The sequence below is a fragment of the Acomys russatus genome, chromosome 4, assembly GCF_903995435.1.
Source record: "Acomys russatus chromosome 4, mAcoRus1.1, whole genome shotgun sequence".
In the NCBI taxonomy this organism is placed as follows: domain Eukaryota; kingdom Metazoa; phylum Chordata; class Mammalia; order Rodentia; family Muridae; genus Acomys; species Acomys russatus.
This window is the reverse complement of record NC_067140.1, coordinates 68,737,431-68,758,920: the sequence shown is the minus strand read 5'-3', so window position 1 is coordinate 68,758,920 and position 21,490 is coordinate 68,737,431. Positions and strand designations below refer to the sequence as shown.

Genomic DNA, 21,490 nt, shown 5'->3' with positions numbered 1-21,490 from the left:
CTTTATTACACACAAACTATATCTCAGTAAAGATGGGGGCTACGTTAAGATCTCATGGAGTATTGCTATGGTTTATGTATTTTGTCAAAACAGTTCAAAGAGTTAAGAAAAATTAGCAGAAAGGAAAAAAATCAATATTGATACATTATGTGTGTATGGGGGGAGGGGGGAGAACATACCCCAGAAGAGAAAAGAAAATATAGAACTTTAGATAATTGGGATTATGGTCATGTTAGGTTCCTAATTTAGTGTCCAGGAGCACTGCAGAATTCTTTGAGCAAGAATCTAAAATAAATATTAAAAATGAAAGGCAATGACTTTTCACTGAGAACCTGCCGCATCTTCCACTGTCCTCTGCCACTCTGACATATGCTTGCCTTTTGTCCCTGGAAGACGCCTGCCAGTGCCACAATGCTGTCATCCGGTGACTTTGCATCTGCGTCCTGGGAGCTAGTAGTCCGAGTTGACCACGCCAGTGAGAAGCAGCAGAAAGACGTGACGCTGCAAGTGTCTGGGGACCTGCATGTCGGGGGAGTGATGCTCAAACTGGCAGAGCAGATGAGTAAGTCACTCACTCTCCACGGTTTTCCTGTGTCTGAAGCCCTCTCTGCTACTTCACCATGCCGTGGCTGGCCCTCCACTTCCTGAGCTCATGCTCCTCTTCCCATCCCATAATTTCTCCCAGGAGGAGAAGCAGGGACCGTGAAAGAACTTCAAACGAACCCAGCCACTGCTGCAAAAGCTTGAGTCTTTGGTGGCGAGCTAAAGCTCTCAGGAAGGTAGACTGTTACAGTCCTACAAGGTCAAGGGTCATCACACAAGACACCCACAGTGATCTGAGGTGACATGGCAGTAGACTACTGCGTCCATTCTCTGTGGATACTTGTTAACTTCAGCTAAACTCAGCCTGTTGTCAATGTGTCATTACACACATGCCCATCAACAGAGAAGAAGTCTTCTTCTGGCCTTAGGATTTAATATTGTTTTGTGTTTATTTGAGGCCTTGGATGCTGGCTTCTCATTTATACTTAGACAAATCACTTTTCTAAGTGCACCTTCAACAGAAGGTAATGTGTAGATGGAAAAATACACTTGTAAGGTTCTGCTCAGTGAATGTCCATATTCACATGGCCATCACCCAAATCAAGAAAACACATCGCCTGCTCCCCCCTCTCAAGCCCACACTTGCTACGCATACCCCATCATTGCTTCACTAAGGACCACCACTGTCCTGGCCTCTTACCTCACTGTTTTTGAATTTCCTGTCAATGGGCTCATAAGGGATATATTCTGTTTGTTTGTTTGTTTGTTTTTGTTTTTGTGGGGTTTTGGTTGGTTGGTTGGTTGGTTTTGGTTTTTCGAAACAGGGTTTCTTTGTGTAGTCTTGAATGTCCTGCACTTACACTGTAGACTAGGCTGGCTTCGAACTCACAGCGATCCACCTGCCTCTGCCTCTGCTTCCCAAGTGCTGGGATTAAAGGCGTGTGCCACCATGCCTGGCTTAAAAGATATCTTTTTAATCAGCTGCTTTCTTTTATTTAATTTTATGTTTGAAAGAAATCCATATTGTTGCATATAGTTTGAGTTCATCTAATTTTGTTGATAAATAATACTCTATTATGTGAGCCTATCACAATTTATCTACTTATCCCCTGATGCACATTTGAGTTATCTCCATTTCATTTTATGTTGGTGGTGAGATACACACACACACACACACACACACACACACACACACACACATACATACATACACACACACACACACACATACATACACACACATATACACACACACAGTCTCTTAATAGACATTTCTGTTGAGGATTACATTGGTTTATTTCTTTGTTGTTATACCAAAAATACCTGAGGTTAGGTGACTGTAGAGAAAAGATGATTATTTTGGCACATGGTTCTGGCTTTCAAGACAGCACAGGTATCATGTAGCAAGGCATGTGTGTGTACATGGATGCATGTGCACATGTGTGAGACATGGGTTTTCCTATCTCTTCTTGTAAAGCCACTAGATTCAACCAGAAATGCTCCATTTCTGCAGACTTCATCTCCGGACACCAAGGGCAGATTAAGTTTCTACCCTCTTCATTCCTAACAGTGGGGACCAAACCTCAACTCATAGAGCCTCAGGGGACACTCAAGCCATACCCCAGCCACAGCAGCTAGTTTCTATGCCACAGAGAACAATCACTGACTCATTGCCTTACGTAATAATCTCATGCTTCTACTCAAGAACATTGAGAGAAGAGGTTGCTAATTCAAAAAGAGGCAGCAACGTTCACCAAGAGAGAAATAACAGGTAAATTAAAATGTTGATGTCTCTTGAGGCCAGCCTGGTCTACTGAGCAAGTTCCAGGACAGCCAGGCCTACACAGAGAGAACCCTGTCTCCGGGTTGGGGTGGGAATTGGCTGGTGTCTCTTAATTTAGCAAAATGAAAGACTGAATTGACTTCACACCAGTGAAGGGAGACCTCTGATACTGATGTTGAAGGAAAGTCTGGGTGTGGATGCTGACACTGAAGGGAGAATGCATAGGTCTGTCATCAGCCCAGGTGCTTTGTAAACTGTAAGAGAAGCTACATGTGGCTAAGAGAGCTTTCTGTGGCCTGTGTGGCCTGTGTGGCCTGGGTGGCCTAGGTGGATGGTCCTGTTCCCTTGGATCCAGTAGTGAAAGGCTTCATTTCTAGAGGAGATTAAGATTGATTAAAGCTATCAAGATTGGTGGGCAGAGGGATTGGGGCTATTTACCATTCATCAGAACAAAGATTTTGTTTTGTCGCATACGATTTACTGTGTTTTCCACTTTTGCAGACATAGCCCAGGACTGGTCAGACTTTGCTCTGTGGTGGGAGCAGAAGCGTTGCTGGCTTCTGAAGACCCACTGGACCCTGGACAAGTGTGGGGTCCAGGCCGACGCCAAGCTCCTCTTCACCCCTCAGCATAAAATGCTTCGCCTTCGCCTACCCAATGCCAAGACAGTGCGACTTCGAGTCAGCTTCTCAGCTGTGGTGTTTAAGGCTGTCGCTGATATCTGCAAAATGCTAAGTGAGTTCCCTACAGAGGCCCACAGTGCCCTTTAGACTCTTGGCAAAGGAAGACAGGAAAATTACTTATGCTTTCTGCCCGCCTCAAGCAATGGCTGGAGAACCCTCCTTTACAAGGAAGTAAACTCCCACACCTAGTGCAGAGCACTGCAGCCCTTCAAGTGGAATGAAATGAAAGCAACACTATTTACATAACTCAGAGTCATTTCCACAAGCTTACAATTAAATGTTCATATACCTTTGTAAGGAGAAGCAGGCATGTTAACAGTGCCTCTCCAAACTACACTCAGATTTGTTGTTGTTGTTGTTGTTTAGTTTTGTTTTGTTTTTTGAGACAGGTTTTCTCTGTGTAGCCTTTGAGGTCTTGGGCTCACTTTGTAGACCAGGCTGGCCTTGAACTCACAGCAATCCATCTGTGTCTGCCTCCCTGAGTGCTGGGATTACAGACATGCACCACTACACCCAGCATATACTTGGATTTTTAAGACAAACAAAAGAATGGGGCTTTGGTTAAATCCTTCACTGTGACACATGGAGTGATCTCGGTCTTTGAGGTGAGAGTACCACACGCTCTAATTCCTTCATTACTACTTGGCTCCTGAAATAACTCTGTCTACAAAAGTCATCAGGAAGCATAATCAGGAAAGTTCTCTTTGGGAATAGAGCTTATCAGTACAGTGCTTGCCTTATCAAGCCCCTAGAAACCTTGTTTTTAAGAAGATGGGCACAGCACTACACACTTGCAGTCTCAGGAGTGAGGGGGCAGAGAGAGGCTGGGTTTTGGCATTTATTGGCCAACTAGCCTGCCTACTTGGCAAGGTCTAGGCCAGTGAGAGGCCCTATCTCAGAAAAATAACCTGGAAGATGCCTGAGGAATGACACCCAAGGATGTCCCCTAGCCTCACACACATGTGCACACAGGTGCAGTGTACCTGCATACACACAAATATCTACATACGTACCACACACACACACACACACACACATTATTTATTAATAGAAACCTAATCTTATTTTTGTTTGGTTTTTAAATATGATCTTATGTAGCTAAGGCTTACCTCAAACTTGTGATCCTCCTGCCTCAGGCTCAAAACTATTGAGAGTATCTGCATGTGCCCCAGGCCCACCTAATGAACTGGTGTCTCATGGTATAATATCACAGAGATGACACTATCCTGACTATTGTTTTTTTTTTTTTTTTTTATGATACACTATAGAAACAGGGACCTTTGTGCCATGAGTGGTTGGCATTTCCTAGTTTTTGAAGATGCGTGCATGCCTCCTTTGGTACCAAGAATATGACGCATCACCTAGCATGTGAACACATACAGAATATGGTGCATCACCTAGCATGTGAACACACACAGAATATGACGCTTCACCTAGCATGTGAACACACACAGAATAGGGCGCATCACCTAGCATGTGAACACACACAGAATATGGTGCATCACCCAACATGTGAACACAGAATGTGACGCATCATCACTGCCTATTCACTCTCCGCCACTAAACTATATAGCTGCTCCACTCATTCACTCAACACCACTCGTTGAGCCCGACTATGCAGCAGCCAGTGTAGTGGATGGTAGACACCGTGATGAAGATCACTGAAATCTTGCCCTTTGAAGTAGGCAGAGATGGGTAGCCAGCAAGGAAAAGAGTAGAGTGTGTCAAAATGGCGTGGGAGGTAGAGCAAATGAAGGCAAGTATTCACGGCTTTAGGAGTGCCCCTGTTGGACAGTGAGGGTTCTGATGGCCTGAAACAGGATTAGGACGGAAAGCACTAACTAACTCAGCATAGCAATGTCTGCCACACTCCAGCTGCCCAGTGGCTGTCCAGTGAACCAATTGATACATGGTATATACCCTGGCAGAGCACAAGCTCCTAGAGTGTCCCTGGCATGGGGTAGGCAGATGTGAAGCAAAAGGACACGTTGTTGTTGCTGTTGCTGTTGCTGTTGTTGTTGCTGTTGTTGCTAGTAGTAATAGTAGTCGTAGCAGCAGCAGCAGCAGCAGCAGTAGTCTGGTGAGGATTCAGATACCAAGTAAGCGATCAAATAAAAGGCCTTTTCACACGCCAAAGGGACTAGGTGACACATCACCACTGAGGCAGAGCAGTCAAGTGCTCTCTTCTCCAACTGTGGCTTTGAAGAGACACTAAGAGAGAGCTCTGCTCGGCGTCCTAATGGCAGCTCTTAACATCTCACCAATCCCCACTGGCTCAGGTAGATACAGCGTTATGGCAGACTCCCTGAAGAGTAGAAGAGGAGCAGATCTTAGGCGGAGTTTCACTTTGTTGTTTTATGCTTAATGCTTACACTATAATTGAGTTATCAGGTGTGTATAAAGTATGCATCTGGGTTGGTCCCAGGTGTGTTTTGTAGCTTGACAGTCAGATATCTTGGGTGATGGGGTAAGTCTCCTACTGTGTTCTGGCCTCAGCCCACCAAGCAGTTCATGAGCTGAGTGGATGAGAGGACCTAGGAGAGCAGTGCCAGGACCCTTAAAGCAGCCCCTTCCTTGGACCTTAGCTGAAATTACAGCTGCTCAGTGTGTTATCAGCAGTAATGACCACAAGTGTACCCTGGGATGAGTTGGGGAAGGGCTATCATGGCTTGGTTTCTTCAAGAGCCAACTCTGAGATAAGGGATCTAGAATTTAGGTCCTGATGCCAGGAGATACTGTGTGGAAACTGGGAAGAGAGATTGTAAACATTCGGTTTCCAGTAAGAGCATCACACTGTGGCCAGCCAAGACCTCTGGGAGGCAGTGTGAAGGTACCAAAGAAGGAATCTACCACTGAAGGCTCTTTGTGGGGAGGAGCATGGATGCACTCACATGGACCACTGGAGGCGGGCAGTGCAGAACATGGCTAGCAGCCAGCACAAACCCTTGACAGATACACAGATGCTGTCAAACTATTGAAAGTTAGGTTGGCATACATTGGAATGATGGGGACTCAGAAGGCAAGGCAGGACACCATGAAGACACCTCCACATGCGTACTATGTAGGGAGAAAAAAAAGATCTCAGAGGCAGTGGTCCACAAAGAAAAAAGGATGTGCCTTGGGTTAGTTACAAAAACAGGGGGGTGAGGGAGGGAAGGAGATGGAGGGGGGAGGAAAAGAGGGAAAAAATGGTAGCTTATAGATAACATAAGTGGCGCGCAGCGCTGACCATGGTTGAAGCTGGTGGGAAACCTGCGGTGAAGGCACTGTCCCATTCCCTTTGCACTGGGTATGTTAGAAAACTTTTCATCACACATTAAAACACAAACTATAAATTACACTAACTGAAACTTCTGCCACGATTTGCTATCCTTATCCATCTTGAGGGTCTTTGTTCCTTTCTGGTCTTCCAAAAGAGATGCGCTGGGTGACATTTGCTGCTACAACTCCCTGAGACCTGTCAAATATTTAGAATGGCCATGAGGCTCAGAAGGAGTTCTTTTGCTTTTTAGTTTTCTTGCTTTTTGTTTTTGTTAGTTGTTACTTTGATTTATTTTAGATATTAGAAGACCAGAAGAACTTTCATTATTAAGGCCTTCTGGTGACTATTCTAAGAAGAAAAAGAAAAAAGAAAAAAATAATAAAGAGCCAGTGATTGAAGACATCCTGGACTTGGAAAGCTCCTCAACAAGCTCAGGTTCCCCAGGTGAGGGGCTGCTGTTCCAGCTGTGACTATCGCTGTGACTGTAGATCCCAAAGGAAAGCCAATCAATCAGTCAATCCATGAATTAACCAACCAACCAATCAATTAGATAATCAATCAATCAATCAATCTCTCTGTCTCTCTCTCTCTGTTTCTCTCTGTGTGTCTCTGTCTCTCTGTCTGTCTCTGTCTCTCTCTCTCTCTCTCTCTCTCTCTCTCTCTGTCTGTCTGTCTTTTCCTCCCTCCTTCCCATCAGTTAGTGAACTGACCGGATCAGGGGATCTAAAGGAGCCATCAGAACCCTTAAAGCAAGAGATAGGATCTGTGCCTCTCACTCTTCCTTTTCTTCTCCCTCCATCCCCCACCACCCCCACTTCCTCTCCAAGCAAAGAAGGATCAACTGACAAGTTGAGAAGGGAATATCTAGTTAAGCTTAGAAATATTTTAAATTTAGACTTTTACAAAGGTATGCCTAGTAGCTCATGGTTTTAATTGCGTATCTTATGTTTTAAAATGCTAGTGCATATTGCCATGAATTGTGGGTGAAAGAAGTAAATTTTAGGAAGAAGGTAACTTGTATCATTTAAATATATTCTTCTTCTCCTGGTTTGTCTTTGTGTGGCTCTTTCTTAAGCCTGTTTTCATTGGCTTGTACAGGAAAAGGCAGGTTAAGATTTGGAGGAGGTATACTCTTTTCTTCCCACATCAAAACAGCTTCCCTAGCTTTCTTGCAATCTCGAGGGCTCTCTTGTGTAGTATATTCCAATACAAAGAGTAAAAGGGGGACTTGAGTTCAGAGTTAGAGCCAGGTAACCAGCTATTGTGTTCTTAAAAGTAGAAAACACACCCAGCACTAGGGAGGCAGAGGCAAGTGGATCTCTGTGAGTTCGAGTCCAGCCTGGTCTACAAAGCTAGTCCAGGACAGCCAAGGCTACACAGAGAAACCCTGCCTGGGGGTGGAGACGGAGGAGCAACATAGCTCTTTGCTGTCTGAGACATTTTGTATCTATGTTCTCAATCTGCTAATAGCATGGGGAAATAAGTGAACTTTGATTAGAAAAGACTTACTTACCAACATTTATCTGTGTTGGTTTTGGGAAACTTTTACATATCTGGGATCCCAAGACTGGAAGGTCCAGACAAAATCTTTACCTGTGTGTAACTGACCTACCATCCTGACTCCTGGTCCATTTAAATTTGAAATTCATTTTAGTATAATCTTCTAAAGTGTTTCTTTCCTTGCCTCATAGTAAGCCCTGGCTTGTACAGTAAGACCATGACACCTACATATGACCCCATCAATGGGACACCAGCCTTATCCACTATGACTTGGTTTGGTGACAGCCCTTTGACGGAGCAAAACTGCAATGTTCTGGCCTTCAGCCAACCTCCTCCACCACCGGATGTGCTAGCCGACATGTTCCAGCCTCGATCTTTGGTTGACAAAGCCAAGATGAATGCAGGGTAAGGGTGGGGCTCCATCCTCCTCCTGTCTGAACTGGCATTCAAACACTAAGAGATGGGGACTATCTAATTTTTGAGTTAATAGCCATGAACATTGTGCTTCTTAGCAAAATTAAGAGGGCTATCTTTAACAGAAAAAAAGAAAAAGATGAACACAGACTATGGTGGTCCCAGTGCCTGTAAAGGGTGACAAAACTGTTGTATTCAAATAACTTGATGTCTTACTATCCATGGCTATAATTCTTACTGTTACGGGTGTGGAAAGAGTATTGGGGCATAGAGAGTAGTCTATAAGCATGGTGGCCTCTATGAACTGGTTAGAGACATTGTAGGTGGTCAACCCAGCGCACACTTTATTTTATAGACCGTCGCTTCTCCCTAATTAAAATTAAGATGCAACATTACTCACATTTAAATGTTTAGTAGCCACATCTGGCTAGAGATTAATGCATTGCACAGCACATGTAACTTTTCCCATCACTGCAGAAAAGTCTACCAGGCATGTCCAATGAACAACCCATGGCTCACACATGCACAAGATAACCACAAATACATCCCAACACAAAATTATCAAGTTCCTTAAATGACGAGGTTGGTTTTTTTTTTTTTTTTCCTTAATTTCTAACTGTTGTACAGTTCGCGATCATGAACTTTGTAGATGACAATGCTGTGTTGCTTGTCAAAAGGCCGGACACTGGCTAAGCTGGACCTAGCTTTGGGCTGACCACAGTGTAACAGCAGGACAGGTGGTCAGATACAGACTTACATGCGGCTCCACAGGAAGCTATAACCTTGCATAAATCATCCAATTCGCTGAGACATGGTCACTTCATCTGCTACGCTGAGGTAATGACAAACATAGTGGTACATGTCTGTAACCCCAGCGCTCAGGAAGCCGAGGCAAAGGAGTCACGTGTTCAAAGCCAGCTTGGACTACAAGTGAGATTTTTTTTCTCAAATTAAAAAAATAAAAAGAGAGGGAGGAAGAAAAGGAAGGAAGGAAGGAAGGAAGGAAAGGAAGAAAGAGAGAGGGGTAGGGAAAAGGAAAGAAACACTAGATATCAACTCCTGCCATGCTCAGCTTGGCACAAAGGCCTGTGGTGAGATGTAGGCCCAGCAGGTGCTTCGCCAGCAGTCAGCAAACCCTCATGGCTCCTTCACTTTAATATATCATTAAGAATATTTTTTTTATCTTAAAAACAGTATGGTAAAGTGCAAATATAAGCTATTGTGTGCTCATTGGCTTTGTTGACATTGTTTACCCTGCCCATGTTGATGGGTTTATTTAAAATGCAATGTTGGGTGGCTACGAGTGCAACATGGGCTGGTTTATTAAATCCTAATCTGTTGTGTCCTAGTTGGCTGGACTCATCAAGATCCCTTATGGAACAAAACATTCAAGAGGATGAGCAGCTACTGCTGAGATTTAAATACTACACCTTCTTTGACTTGAATCCTAAAGTAAGAAATTCTTCTTTTGTTTCATCTTGTTTTCCTTGTGTGGTGTGATTGAGAGCATGTTCTTAAGAACAAGCCAGGACCATAAGGTAACCCACAAAGACTCCACCACAGTGTTAGAATGTCTTTTGGGAAAGGGGCTCGTCTAAACAAAGAGCTCTGCAAGTCACCAACTCCAATTTTAGGCCCAGTCTCCACCTGTAGCTTATTTGGAAAATTAATGAGGGATGAGATGAGTCTTTGGGACTTCTATTGCCTTCCGGCCTCCAATTAGCCATTTTGCGGAATTGGGTTGAACATGGGCCGCTAATTGGCCCACTGTAGAAAACATAAAATGAAACAGTGTAGTCTCTGAGTGGCCAGGCAACCCCCTGCATCCACCCTAAGCAGGCTGTGTTTCTCTCTGAGCCTTTGTGTGAGGAGCTTGTCTCAACCTTTCTCTATACTTTTCTCCTCTGCAGCAGCATCTCGGCCTTCTTGGTTGATTTATATCTGTCTTTCAAAGGCTCGTCTCAGCTCCCTAACTTTCCTACTTAATTTCTTCAAAAGACAAAACAAAAACAAACAGACAAAAACAAACCAGAAAAAAACAAAACTTACTCTTTTTCATTTCGTTTTAGGGATGTGCGTGCATGCATGTGTTCATGTGTGGGGGTGCATGTGTGGATGTGTGTCTACGTATGAAGGCCAAAGTCAACATCAGACGTCATCCTCTACCACTCTCTGGCTTATTTTTAAGACAAAGTCTCTAACTGAAACACTGAACTCACCAAATTCAGCTAGACTGGCTGGCAGCAAGTGTCTGAGCCCTCCTGTCTACCCCGGCACAGTCCCTGGATTACAGAGAGGACCACCGTGCTGAGTGCTGGGACTTCATCTCAGGTCCCCATGTTAAACATTTTACTGACTGAGCCCTATTCCTTGTCATTTTTTTTTTCCTTTGTCATTTCTATGGAAAAACTCTGCCTAGCCCTTGGATGGGACAAAAGTTAAAGCTGATGGTCTGCCCTGTGTCTGGAATGCATGATCCCAAGTGAATTGTGGCAAAAGAGGAAACTTTGGCTTTTCAGCAAAAGTATTCAGAGATCATGAATGTATCCCTCTCCTAGCAACTGCTTTGTTCTGTTCTCTGTTCTTTGTTTACATTCCTTGTGAACCCCTGTTTGTGGTTTCTTTTTTGCACTGTCTACTAGACACAAAGCAATACATTTTTTTGTGAATGCATTTTTTTGTTGTTTTTAAAAGTGCTTTATAAACTATAAAATATTTCTGACCTACAAAAGTTTTTTTTAAATAGTATGTTAGCTTAAAGTAAAATATTTTTTTATTTTATTTTTAATTAAAATATATCATTCACCCCCTCTCCTTCCTCAAACCCCTCACATGACCTTCTCCACTCCATCTCAGATTCATGGCATCTTTTTTCTTCTCTATTATTCTTGCATATATATGAATAAATGCATAAGTACAGTCTGCTGACTCCATTTGTGGGGTGTGTGTGTGTGTGTGTGTGTGTGTGTGTGTGTGTGTGTGTGTATGTGTGTGTGTGTATGTGTTTAAGGCAGACTACTTGGTATTGGATAACTGATTACAGATTTCATCCCTGAGGATGACTAATTCTAACTCAGCAGTAATTAACTGCTTGTTGCTCATTATGTATGAGTGGGGTCCCATGAGACTTCCCCCCTCCATGTTGGAATGTCAACTGTTATTAGAATTGTTCAGGTGTTAGTTAGGCAGATGTATATGACAGCTTCACTGTCATATCTGGAAGACACAATCTCATGGCAGACTATCTGGTCATCTGGCTCTTACCCTCTTTTCCAGAATGTTCTGAGCGTTAGGTGTAGGCGATGTGTTGTATATGTGTCAACTGGAGCTAGGACCCATAGTCAGTTACTCTCTGCAGTTTGAACAGTTGTGGATTCCTGTAACGGTCTCCATTTGTAGCAACAAAAATATAGCCTTCTTTGGTGAGGGATAACAGCTACAATTACCTATGGGTATAAGAGTAAGTATTTATAATTAAGTTAAGAATTATACTGTTTAAGAAGTGACAGTAGTAGGTTCTCCTAGGTTTCCAGTACCAAGCATGGTTTCTCTCCTATTAAGCGACACTTGGGTCTAATTAGACAGCTGTTGGTTACTGCCAAGGCATGAGCGCTACTATTGCACAATTAAAAATGTCTTTCCATGATGGTTATTGCTGCAATTCATAGGTTCATAGGTATCATAGCTGGATAGGACTTTGAATTGTTTTTCTTCCTTGGAATTTTGCATAGCACCTTCTGGTACTGTGAAAGCTATACTCCAGGAAGGAGGCTTTCAGGTCAACTCTAGCTCATACTCCTGAGTTCTGTGACTGAAATTTGTAGTATCATCAACAGGATTTTCACCTTCAACTTCTGGGAGGCAACCAAGGGCGATAGCTATAGACTATAATACTTTAGGGGTCTTTTGGACTCCCCTGACCAACAACCCAAAAGGAGGTTTTGTTTTGTTTTTGTTGTTTTTGTTTTTGTTTTGTTATTCCTATTGCTGAGGATCTGTGGCTTCATTTTTAAGCCTTAGCCCTGCTGCAACTGAAGTCTTTCCTCATTTAGTTCCCAGATGAAGTATGTTGCTCTGTGCTTTCTAGTCTCATAATCTACCTGAAATTGTTTATAAACCAAGTAACGACATATAGGAAATATACTCATGTGGTTTTAATTGCTAAGTCAGTACTCTTGCCCCGGTTTATCTAACCAAAGGTTTCCCCCATCTGTTTGTTTATTTATTCACATACTTATCAAGCAATTATTATTAGCCAAAAACTAAACTTCATGCAGGAAATCAAAAAGTGCCAGGCTTTAAAGCCAAGGAACTAAAAGGCATAGGTCTGCCATGTGAAACAGTGAACCATAGTGAGCAAAATCTTTATCAAAGCAGACATTGTTTTATATATATATATGTGTGTGTGTTTCTTAGTTGAATAAATAGTAAAACCCAGGGTAAACCTCACATAGTCATTGTAAGTCAAAATACAAAATAATCTATCCTCTGTGGAAAGCAATATGGCAAAATCTATCAGAATTACCACTCTACTTTGACCTGCAACTGTACCATCTATAGCATAGTGGTCGTTATATAACTTTACACACTGCTACTATAGGTCATTAAGAAAAGATTGGAAACCACTTACATGTCCATCAGTAGAGAGCTGATTAAATATATTACGATATGTCCATATCACACTATTGTTAAGAAGAATGAGTCAGCTCATTTGGTCTGTTGTGAATACGTTTGCCTCTTTTCAATATGTTTGAAACATGTGAACTGAGGAAAGAGCCTTTTTTTTTTTTCCTAACTCTTGACAGTCCACGGTATCGTCAAGTTTTGTCAGCAATAAGCACATTAGAGGACCCCAGGATACTGACCTCCCCCCATTCCCAGCAGGCAGAGAACCTTGCGGTCAGACGTAAGCAGTAAGCTTTCTTGAGATCATAGAAATGATGATACAGGTTTAGTGTCCTGTGTCGTGGTTGGCGGGTGGATATGCTGGGACTGAGGGGCTAGCAGATATCTAGGTGGGCAGTTCGTCGGCCAAATGAAGTTCTGACAATTTTGATATCACTATTTAGATTCTGTTTATAATCTGTGAATTAAAACAGGGCTCTCTTTTGTGTGTGGTGTGGTGTGGTAGTGGTGTGAGGTGGGGTGGTAGTGGTTGTGTGGCTTTTGGGTTTGTTTGTTTTTGAGAGCAGACTGGCTACATTGCCAGGTTCATCTCTAACTGCTTTGGGCTCCCCTGTACCTGACATGATTCACATATGCCCACAGCTGAACTCATGCACACTGGATTTCTTTTGCTGTCAAGTCCTGGTTGAACTATAATTTATGTACCATAAAACTCATTCACTGGAAGTCAGGCATCATGGCACACACCTGTAGTTCCAGCACTCAAGAATTTGCTGAAATAGGATCAAGAGTCCAAGCCTGGGGCAGTGGCGCACTTCTTTAATCCAGAGTAGCCAGAGGAGACAGAGGCAGGTGGATCTCTGTGAGTTCGAGGCCAGCCTGGTCTACAAAGAGAGTCCAGGCCAGCCAAGGGTACACAGAGAAACCCTGTCTCAAAAGTAAAACAAAAACAAAAATAAAAAAATAATAATAAAACAACGTCATGTTTACCCATCCTTGCAGACTCTTCACACGTGTTTACTAGCCTATATTTTGCCAGGTTTCCAGGGCCTTGTACTCCCTGTATAGATGAGGGCTTTTCCATGCTTTGAGCCTGCAGCTTTTTACTGACTGTCATTCATGTCAGTATATTATCTAATTTGTTCTTTTATCGACCAAAACATAATCAAAGAAACAAAGATTACCAGCCGCTCCACCTCCCACAACATCAGATACCATAAATACCTAACAGGTATTCTAGCCCGAAAGAACAGGAATTCTGTCATCTTGTTTTATTTTGGGTTCTCTAACTTTTGATAATGCTTGTCGACTTTTCCAGTGTTTAAATGGCCATTTGGTTTTCTCTGTGAGACACCTGTCTATGTTGACCCCATATCCTCTTAGACTGTCTGATTTTTCTATTCATTCATGAAGATCATTTATATTAATAGATATTGTCTTTTCTATTTATGGAAATGTGCTCCAATCTTTATCTTAAGATGTATATAACCTATAAGGTTATTTCTCATTGTAAATCCTGAATTTTACATGTCAAGTCTTCTTTATACACCGTAACTTTTAGCATCTTGTCATGTTGAACTTCCCCGCCAGGGAGAGAGCGTGCACTCAGCATGCTCCAGGTTTGGTCCAACCCCAAGGCAAAAAGAGAGAGTAAAAACAGAAAGAAGATGGTAAGGAGGAAAGGGGGAAAGGAAGGGAAACAGAAGGCTTCCTCCGCTCATTTAAAGACCATAAGTTCACCCACACTACATGCAGTTAAATGCTTCTTATGTATTCACAGAATTGTTCAACTATAACTACTGACAATTTTCAACACATTCCATGACCTGATTAATTTACATAGACAGACAGATAGGTAGGTAGGTAGGTAGATAGACAGGCAGATAGATAATTTCCCTTCCCTTCCTTTTAAAAGCCAAATATCGTAGTTACTTTTCAATTTCTGTGACAAAACACCTTGGCCAAGGCATTTTATAGGAGAAAGAGTTTATTGACGGCCTACAGTTTTATAGGGTGAGTCTATGCCCTTTATGTTGGGGAGCATGGCAGCAGGCCCAGCACTGGAGCAGAGACAAGAGAGCTAACTGGGAATGGCATGGGCTTTGAACCCTCAAAGCCGGCCCCCAGCAACACACCTCCTCCAATGAGGTTGCTCCTCCTGACCCTTCCTGAACAGTTCCACTAACTGGGGACTAAGTACTCAAACATATGAGCCTATGGGGGACATTCTCATTCAAGCCACCACATGGGCTAGCGTTCGTGTGTGTGTGTGTGTGTGTGTGTGTGTGTGTGTGTGTGTGTGTGTGTGTTATGTACTACCTTTTCTTTATCTACTTATCTCTTGATTGGCATTTGTGTTGCTTCAACATTTTGGCTACTCTGGATAACGTTGCTGTGAATAAGTCCCAAGTATCTGTTTGAGGTCTTACACTCACTCTTTTAAAGGAGTAGAATTAGAATTGCGGGCTCCTGGATTTTATTACTGGTTTCTCTGTCCCGTGTTAGAGCCAGCTGTGTACTGGTGTCCTGATGGCACCGCAGACGGCACCGCATCCTCACCACCCTTGGTTATTGCCTGGTTTTCAGATCATAATCATCATAATGGTGTGAACTGGAACCCCATTGAGGTTGTGTATGTTTAATTCTTTAATCCATACACCAGTTCATTTGGGGCGATGTTATTTTTTTTCCTTGTTTGGGATCCCCCCCCCCAAATATCTATGCATCTTCCACACTGTATATAATGGTTTTTACTTTCTAGTAAGTGTGTGTGCATGTGCGTGCACACACACACATGCATTAGTAACTGGTGTGCATCATAAACCAATGCGATGCTGTTGTGATTTCTGTGTTTGATGCCTGATGGTACAATGTCTCTTTCAATGTGATTCTTCTTCAAAGTTGTCCTGTCAATACTTGAATATTACTTCCGCTGCTTTACCTAAAGAACTGGTACAAAGTTTCCTCTTAAAAGTCCCTGTCATAGTCTTTTTGGAATGGCAAAGTTTGAAAATTAGCTTCATCTTTGACTACCTATCATGAAGTGCGTGTTTTTACTTTCAGTATCCTTGTGATATGGAGAGGAAAAATCATGGGACCTCAGCTGGGTTGATTTGGATGCTTGAAAAGGCTCTGGGAAGTATTTAGGGGAAGTTCCTTCCAACCTCAGAAGTCAAAGGCAGGCGGGGGCAGTGGGAAGATAAAGAACGAGCTCAGTTGTTCGAGGGATTTTGTACTGTAGAATACACATTGGTGCCCACATTCATATATGCATCTGTTTCTTCCTCTAGTATGACGCTGTACGAATAAACCAACTCTACGAGCAAGCCAGGTGGGCTGTTCTCTTGGAGGAAATCGACTGCACAGAAGAAGAGATGCTGATCTTTGCAGCCCTGCAGGTTATGGAATGTCTGTAGCTTTTCTTGGGGGAGGGAAGGAATTTTAGTTTGTTCTGATTAAAGCACCCTATTCGTTTGATGACATGAATGAAAATTAAGAGAGTGGGTTTGTATGTAAAGTACGCACGACATGAGGCACCTGTTCTGCAACTCCCGTCACTTGCCTCCCATACGCACAATGACAATGCAGGACTAACTTTGACCACAACTACGTGTAAATCTCAAAATTAGTTTAATTAGATGTCATTCCCTGCAAAGACACACCTCCTTCCAGAAGGTGTGCAGGAGTCCAGGGAAATTCCTCTCAAAGAAGAAGATGGTTAATGATCCATCTGCGGCAGTAACGTTTCTAAAACTTCTGTCGTGAGCCAGATAAGGTAGAGAGAGCACCTGCAACTCCGTCATGTGGGAGGACTGAGGCAGGTGGATCATAAATTCAAGAGCAGTTTGGGCTACCTAGAGAGTTTGAGGCTAGCCTGAACAATTTAGCAAGATCCTGTCTCAAAAACATACGTCAGTTTAACTAAACAAAAATAAATCCCTCTGTTTGTGTTTTAGTACCACATCAGCAAACTGTCGCTGCGTGCTGAGATACAGGACTTTGCAGCCAAGTCCGAGGTTGATGAAGTGGAAGCCGCCCTGACTAGTTTGGAAGTGACTCTCGAAGGAGGAAAGGCTGACAACGCTTTGGTACGGACGCTTCGGGTAGCTCAGGATCTGGCCTGACAAGTGCACATTGGCACCAAGAGAAAATGTCTTCCAAAAGAAAAATGTGCTGCTCATGTGACAAGCTTAAAGTTAGCAAGAACCAGCTCTTCTTGGGGTTAGCTCTGCAAGGGAGGGTTAATGTTATCATCACCAATGGAAACTTTTGTATTGCATTTCTGCCTGGGATCAGTTGATATAGCGTGTGGGGAAATTCCAGTGGGCTCCACTACACTAACAGGAAACATAGAGTTGGTCCTTTAAGTGAAGAAAGAGCCACACAGCCTATAGCATGGGACACATAAGAAGGTGAAGAAAAAGCTTGGAAACCCTTAGTGTCTGGTCATATGTTGCCACTGAGTAAGGCTGACAAGAGAGACGGCCTTTCTCTAGGACAGTGTGGTCCTCAAGCTGTGGCTTGCAACCCCTTTTGGGGAGTTGAACAACCCTGAAACAGGCATCTCCATTAAAATTCCTAACAGTAGCAAAATTACAGTCATAAAGTAGCAACAAAATAATTTTATGGCTGGGGATCACAACATGAGGAACTGTGGTAAAGATTACGACATTAGGAAGATTGAGAACCACTGATCTGGGATATCACCAAACATTCCTAAACATTTTTTTTTTTTTTTTTAAATTTCAGAAGCTAAAACTCTCTAGTCATACCTAAGGGGGGAAAAAAAAAGACAAACCAGTAAACACGCTTGCCCCTCCCCCTCCCGCCAGAGGCGGTTGGATGACAGCCTTGTGATTGCAGCGCCTCTGTGGCTTGACTTTCACTGGGCACTTTTCTGTTGTTCCAACCAAGGGAATTAATTGCCGGTTTAATCACATCAGACCCAAGCAGTGGGTCCGCTGAAACTGGATGCAAGTGAGCACTAAGACCGAGTCACCACATTCTAACGCAACCCTTTGTTAGTTTTCTTATCAAGAACTGCCTTAACATGGGACGCTGGTTTCATGGGAGAGCAGAGCCCTGCCCAAACAGGAACTGGAGCTTCTTTTTGCCTGCCACCTACACTGAAAATGTAACAGGAAGTCAATCCTTCTTGTAACAAGTGAGAAATTCCCTCCTTCCCTCCGTAGCTTTATGGGCTGCAGCCAGCCTTCAACTGCCGCCTCAGAACGAACTTTGAACCAGGTCCGGCTCAGATTAATCAGTGACCTGGAAGCCACTGGACTTTCCGACTTTAACTTTAAGATTACAAACGATCTGTTCGTACACTAAATCATCATTTCTAACTGCAATTTTTAACTTGAATGATGTGTACGTATGAGTTGACTTTTTTTTTTTTTTACTTCTTTTCACATTCTTATCCTCATGTTAACAATTAATATTACCACCCAAGTCACCATCCAGAATTGAGAAAACAGGACTTTGTCTCCTGCCCAGGAGCCCCTGCAAGCTCCTCATTCAGCGCCACTCTTTGCCCCCTCTCTCCTCCCCCAGAGATAGCTATTGTGGTTCGTGGAACCCAGTCTCTCATTTCATTTTAGTTGATTCAGATTTGTAAAGTCTCTGTGGCGCGTGACTGACACGCTGGGTGACACAGGTGCGGACTAGCAGGGCCATCTGTGACATTCCTGCTAGTAATTCTTGTATTTCTCCTTAGGAGGACATTACTGATATTCCTACACTTGCAGATTACCTCAAATTATTTCGGTAAGTATCTTGAAAGGGCAAAAGAGTGCCTTGTAAGAGACTCTCGCAAGTAGGGTCTGGGATTGCATACAAGTGAGGCAGGCTCACGGGTCAAAGGTAGGCTCTGAGTTATGGCCCTTGGCATAAGCCAATGGTGGGTTGAACCTTAAACTCCACCACATGCCCTAGCCACTTGAATGGAATTTTTAATGACTCTGAGCTTTGGTTTCCTACACTATAAAGTAGGAGTGCCTTCTTCTTGAATTTGTTGAGGGCACTGGATAAAATGGGGCATTTGAAGACTTTAGCAGAGTGCCTGAAACATACGTGCTCACGGACCAGTGGCATAGACTTGAGCAGGTCGGCAAGAGTGAACATGTACACCACAGCGGTGTTTCTGTTAGGGTCTGCTTGGGAGGCTCGGGACTGGCACCTTCTGAGAGCTGTTTGGCAGTATAAGAATTGCTTGTTTGCAGTACTTCGTCCCCGGGGCTTATAGGGAAGGGGTCACCTCTATTCACTTGCTCAGTGTTGGCCAATCTGCTGCCACTTCTGTTTGTCTTAATGGGTGACAACCACCTTTGTGATAGTGCCAAGGTGTGCTGGGCTGAAAGAAACAAGGCAGTCCCTGTGTCGCTTTATGGTTTATTGACTTTTCTTAACAAGCCAGCACGTCACTGGAGCAGGTGGCTCGGGGCGGGGGGGGGGGGGGGGCGCGAGGGCGGGAATGCAAGTTGCTTTTGACAGTGCAGGAGGCAAAGAAGGACGTGCAAGGACTGCATGGTAAATGGGGTCTACTTGAGAAGCAAGGGTCCAAAGACAACATTTGTTTGGTCATCGGTTGTGATGATAAGGTGTGATTGCTGGTAACTTCTGTGGCATAAGTACCTAACACTACAGCTGAATTGTATAATGATACTCAGAGCTTGGCAGGGGAGGGAGGGAGTAATTTAATGTGGCAAGAATAGCTTTACAAAATATACATAATGATTCCACCTAGAAATTTAGTTCCCATAGTCTCCAAATAGAGTACAGCCAGCGAAACGAACAAAGACAGCCCCTTCCTGTAGACGGTCTAGTGTGTACAAAGAGAGGACATGTTGGAAGTGACCTGTGGTGCACACCTTTAATCCCACACTCGGGAGGCAGAGGCAGGTGGAGCTGAGTTCGAGGCCAGCCTAGTCTACAAAGCAAATCCAGGACAGCCAAGAAACCCTGTCTCGAAAAAACCAAAAAAAAAAAAAAGAAAGAAAGAAAGAAAGAAAGAAAGAAAAAGAAAAAAAGCAAGAAAGAAACTTAGTTCTGCATATGAAGCCCCAGCCACATGGGAATTGGGTTCCTGTGCCCTGGGGCTGGTATCCAGTGTTTTGCTTTGTTGGGTTCATTGCTTTGATTGTTTGTTTTGAGACAGGCCACTGTGTGGCTCTGGCTCACCTGGAACTCACTATGTAGACCAGGCCCGGCTAACACTCACAGAGAGATCTGCCTGCCTCTGCCTCCAAGTGCTGGAGTAAAAGATGTGTGCCACCGAATGATAAGGGAAATCTAAACAGAAGCTGGTTGGGACCACAAGACCCATAAAGCCCTCGCAACTGCAGCTCTGAAAATACTCATAGGGAGATGCAGACACACTTCAGATGGAAAACAATGTGAGTTCCCGCCAAAAGTCGCAGCACATGAGCTGATGGGCCATTAATAATTTTGGATGATAAAATATTAAGAAACTATCTAGTGAGTATGATTACAATCAGTAAGGAAATTTAAAAGTAAAAACTCTAGCAAAATAGAACATGAGATATTGAAAGAATCCAAATAGTAATTCTGAAGACAAAATGTGTAGCGTAGAAATATTAAATTGCTAAGCAAAAAACATGAGGACTGCTGCAAGTCTGAAGTTAGCCTGGGCTACATAGTGAGAACATGACGCCTAATAAAAAGTTTAATTGTTTCAATATATTAACCATTAAATCATTCAAAACCATCAAAGAAAACCCAAAAAGGCATAAATTTAAAATGTGACTTAAATAACTAAGAAAGGCCTCACTTGCATCTACTGGGAGTTCTAGAGGAAAGACTTGGAAAGAATGAAGAATTCGAGAGAGAATATTTAAACTTTTCTTTTTTTCTTTCTTTTTTTTTTTTTTTTTTTGTAAATCTTGATAATAAAATTTCTTAAATTCATTAGATCATGGGTCTTGGGAAAGATAAATCAATAAATCAGTAAATATTGATAAGAGATCAGAGGGAGAAAACGACTGACTCCCTGCAGGAAAGCAATAGAGAGGTAGTGTCCCAGCCGTGTCCCACGCGCAACCAGTGTAGACGGGAAGAGGCCCAAACAGTGCTGAGAGAGCTCTCAGCCAAACCTGTCAAGTCCACTTCCTATACGCCCGTAAGTATGTACCACACAAACATGATCCTAATAAATTCCACATTTGAGAAAAGCAGATTTAGAAGTCTTGGCACTGTTAGTAAGTGACATCATGAGAACAGGAAGTATGGCAAAGCCGCAAGGTGCCACCACTGATACCAATGCCACTTTGGAGCAGATAAAATGGCTCCATGAATGTTGCAGATAAAGTTATTTATAGGCAAGCCATCACAGCAAGGGACTTCTAGTTATACTTACACATAAGCTATGCAAGACAGGAGATTTATAAATATCCGATGATCTTGGCAATGCTTCATAAATAAATGGGGAATAACATGCATGCTTGTTCTAAATCTCTCTAAATCTCTCTCTAAATCTCAAGGCCAGACTGGTCTACAGAGCAAGTTCAAGGATATCTAGGGCTATATAGAGGAACCCTGTCTCAAAAATCCTGGGGGGAGGGAGCAGGTAGGGGGACTCATTGGCTTCACATGTAGGCAAAGGCCTGTGATATTGTAATGTTTTCTTTGTGAAAACTAAGTATCCCAACCTTATGACCT

At 43.1% G+C, this 21,490-nt stretch overlaps 1 protein-coding gene across 1 annotated transcript in view; it reads left to right on the top strand.

Annotated features, from left to right (window-relative positions):
* The first annotated feature begins 369 nt into the window (after positions 1-369).
* The window catches only part of Fermt1 (FERM domain containing kindlin 1), a 33,455-nt gene continuing 12,334 nt past the window's right edge, over positions 370-21,490 (top strand). Inside the window, exons 1-8 of the mRNA XM_051144693.1 lie at positions 370-562; positions 2,828-3,061; positions 6,569-6,715; positions 7,963-8,176; positions 9,535-9,637; positions 16,102-16,209; positions 16,768-16,899; positions 18,531-18,580. Coding sequence (XP_051000650.1) covers positions 370-562; positions 2,828-3,061; positions 6,569-6,715; positions 7,963-8,176; positions 9,535-9,637; positions 16,102-16,209; positions 16,768-16,899; positions 18,531-18,580 — 1,181 coding nt within the window. The remainder of the gene's footprint in view (positions 563-2,827; positions 3,062-6,568; positions 6,716-7,962; positions 8,177-9,534; positions 9,638-16,101; positions 16,210-16,767; positions 16,900-18,530; positions 18,581-21,490) is intronic.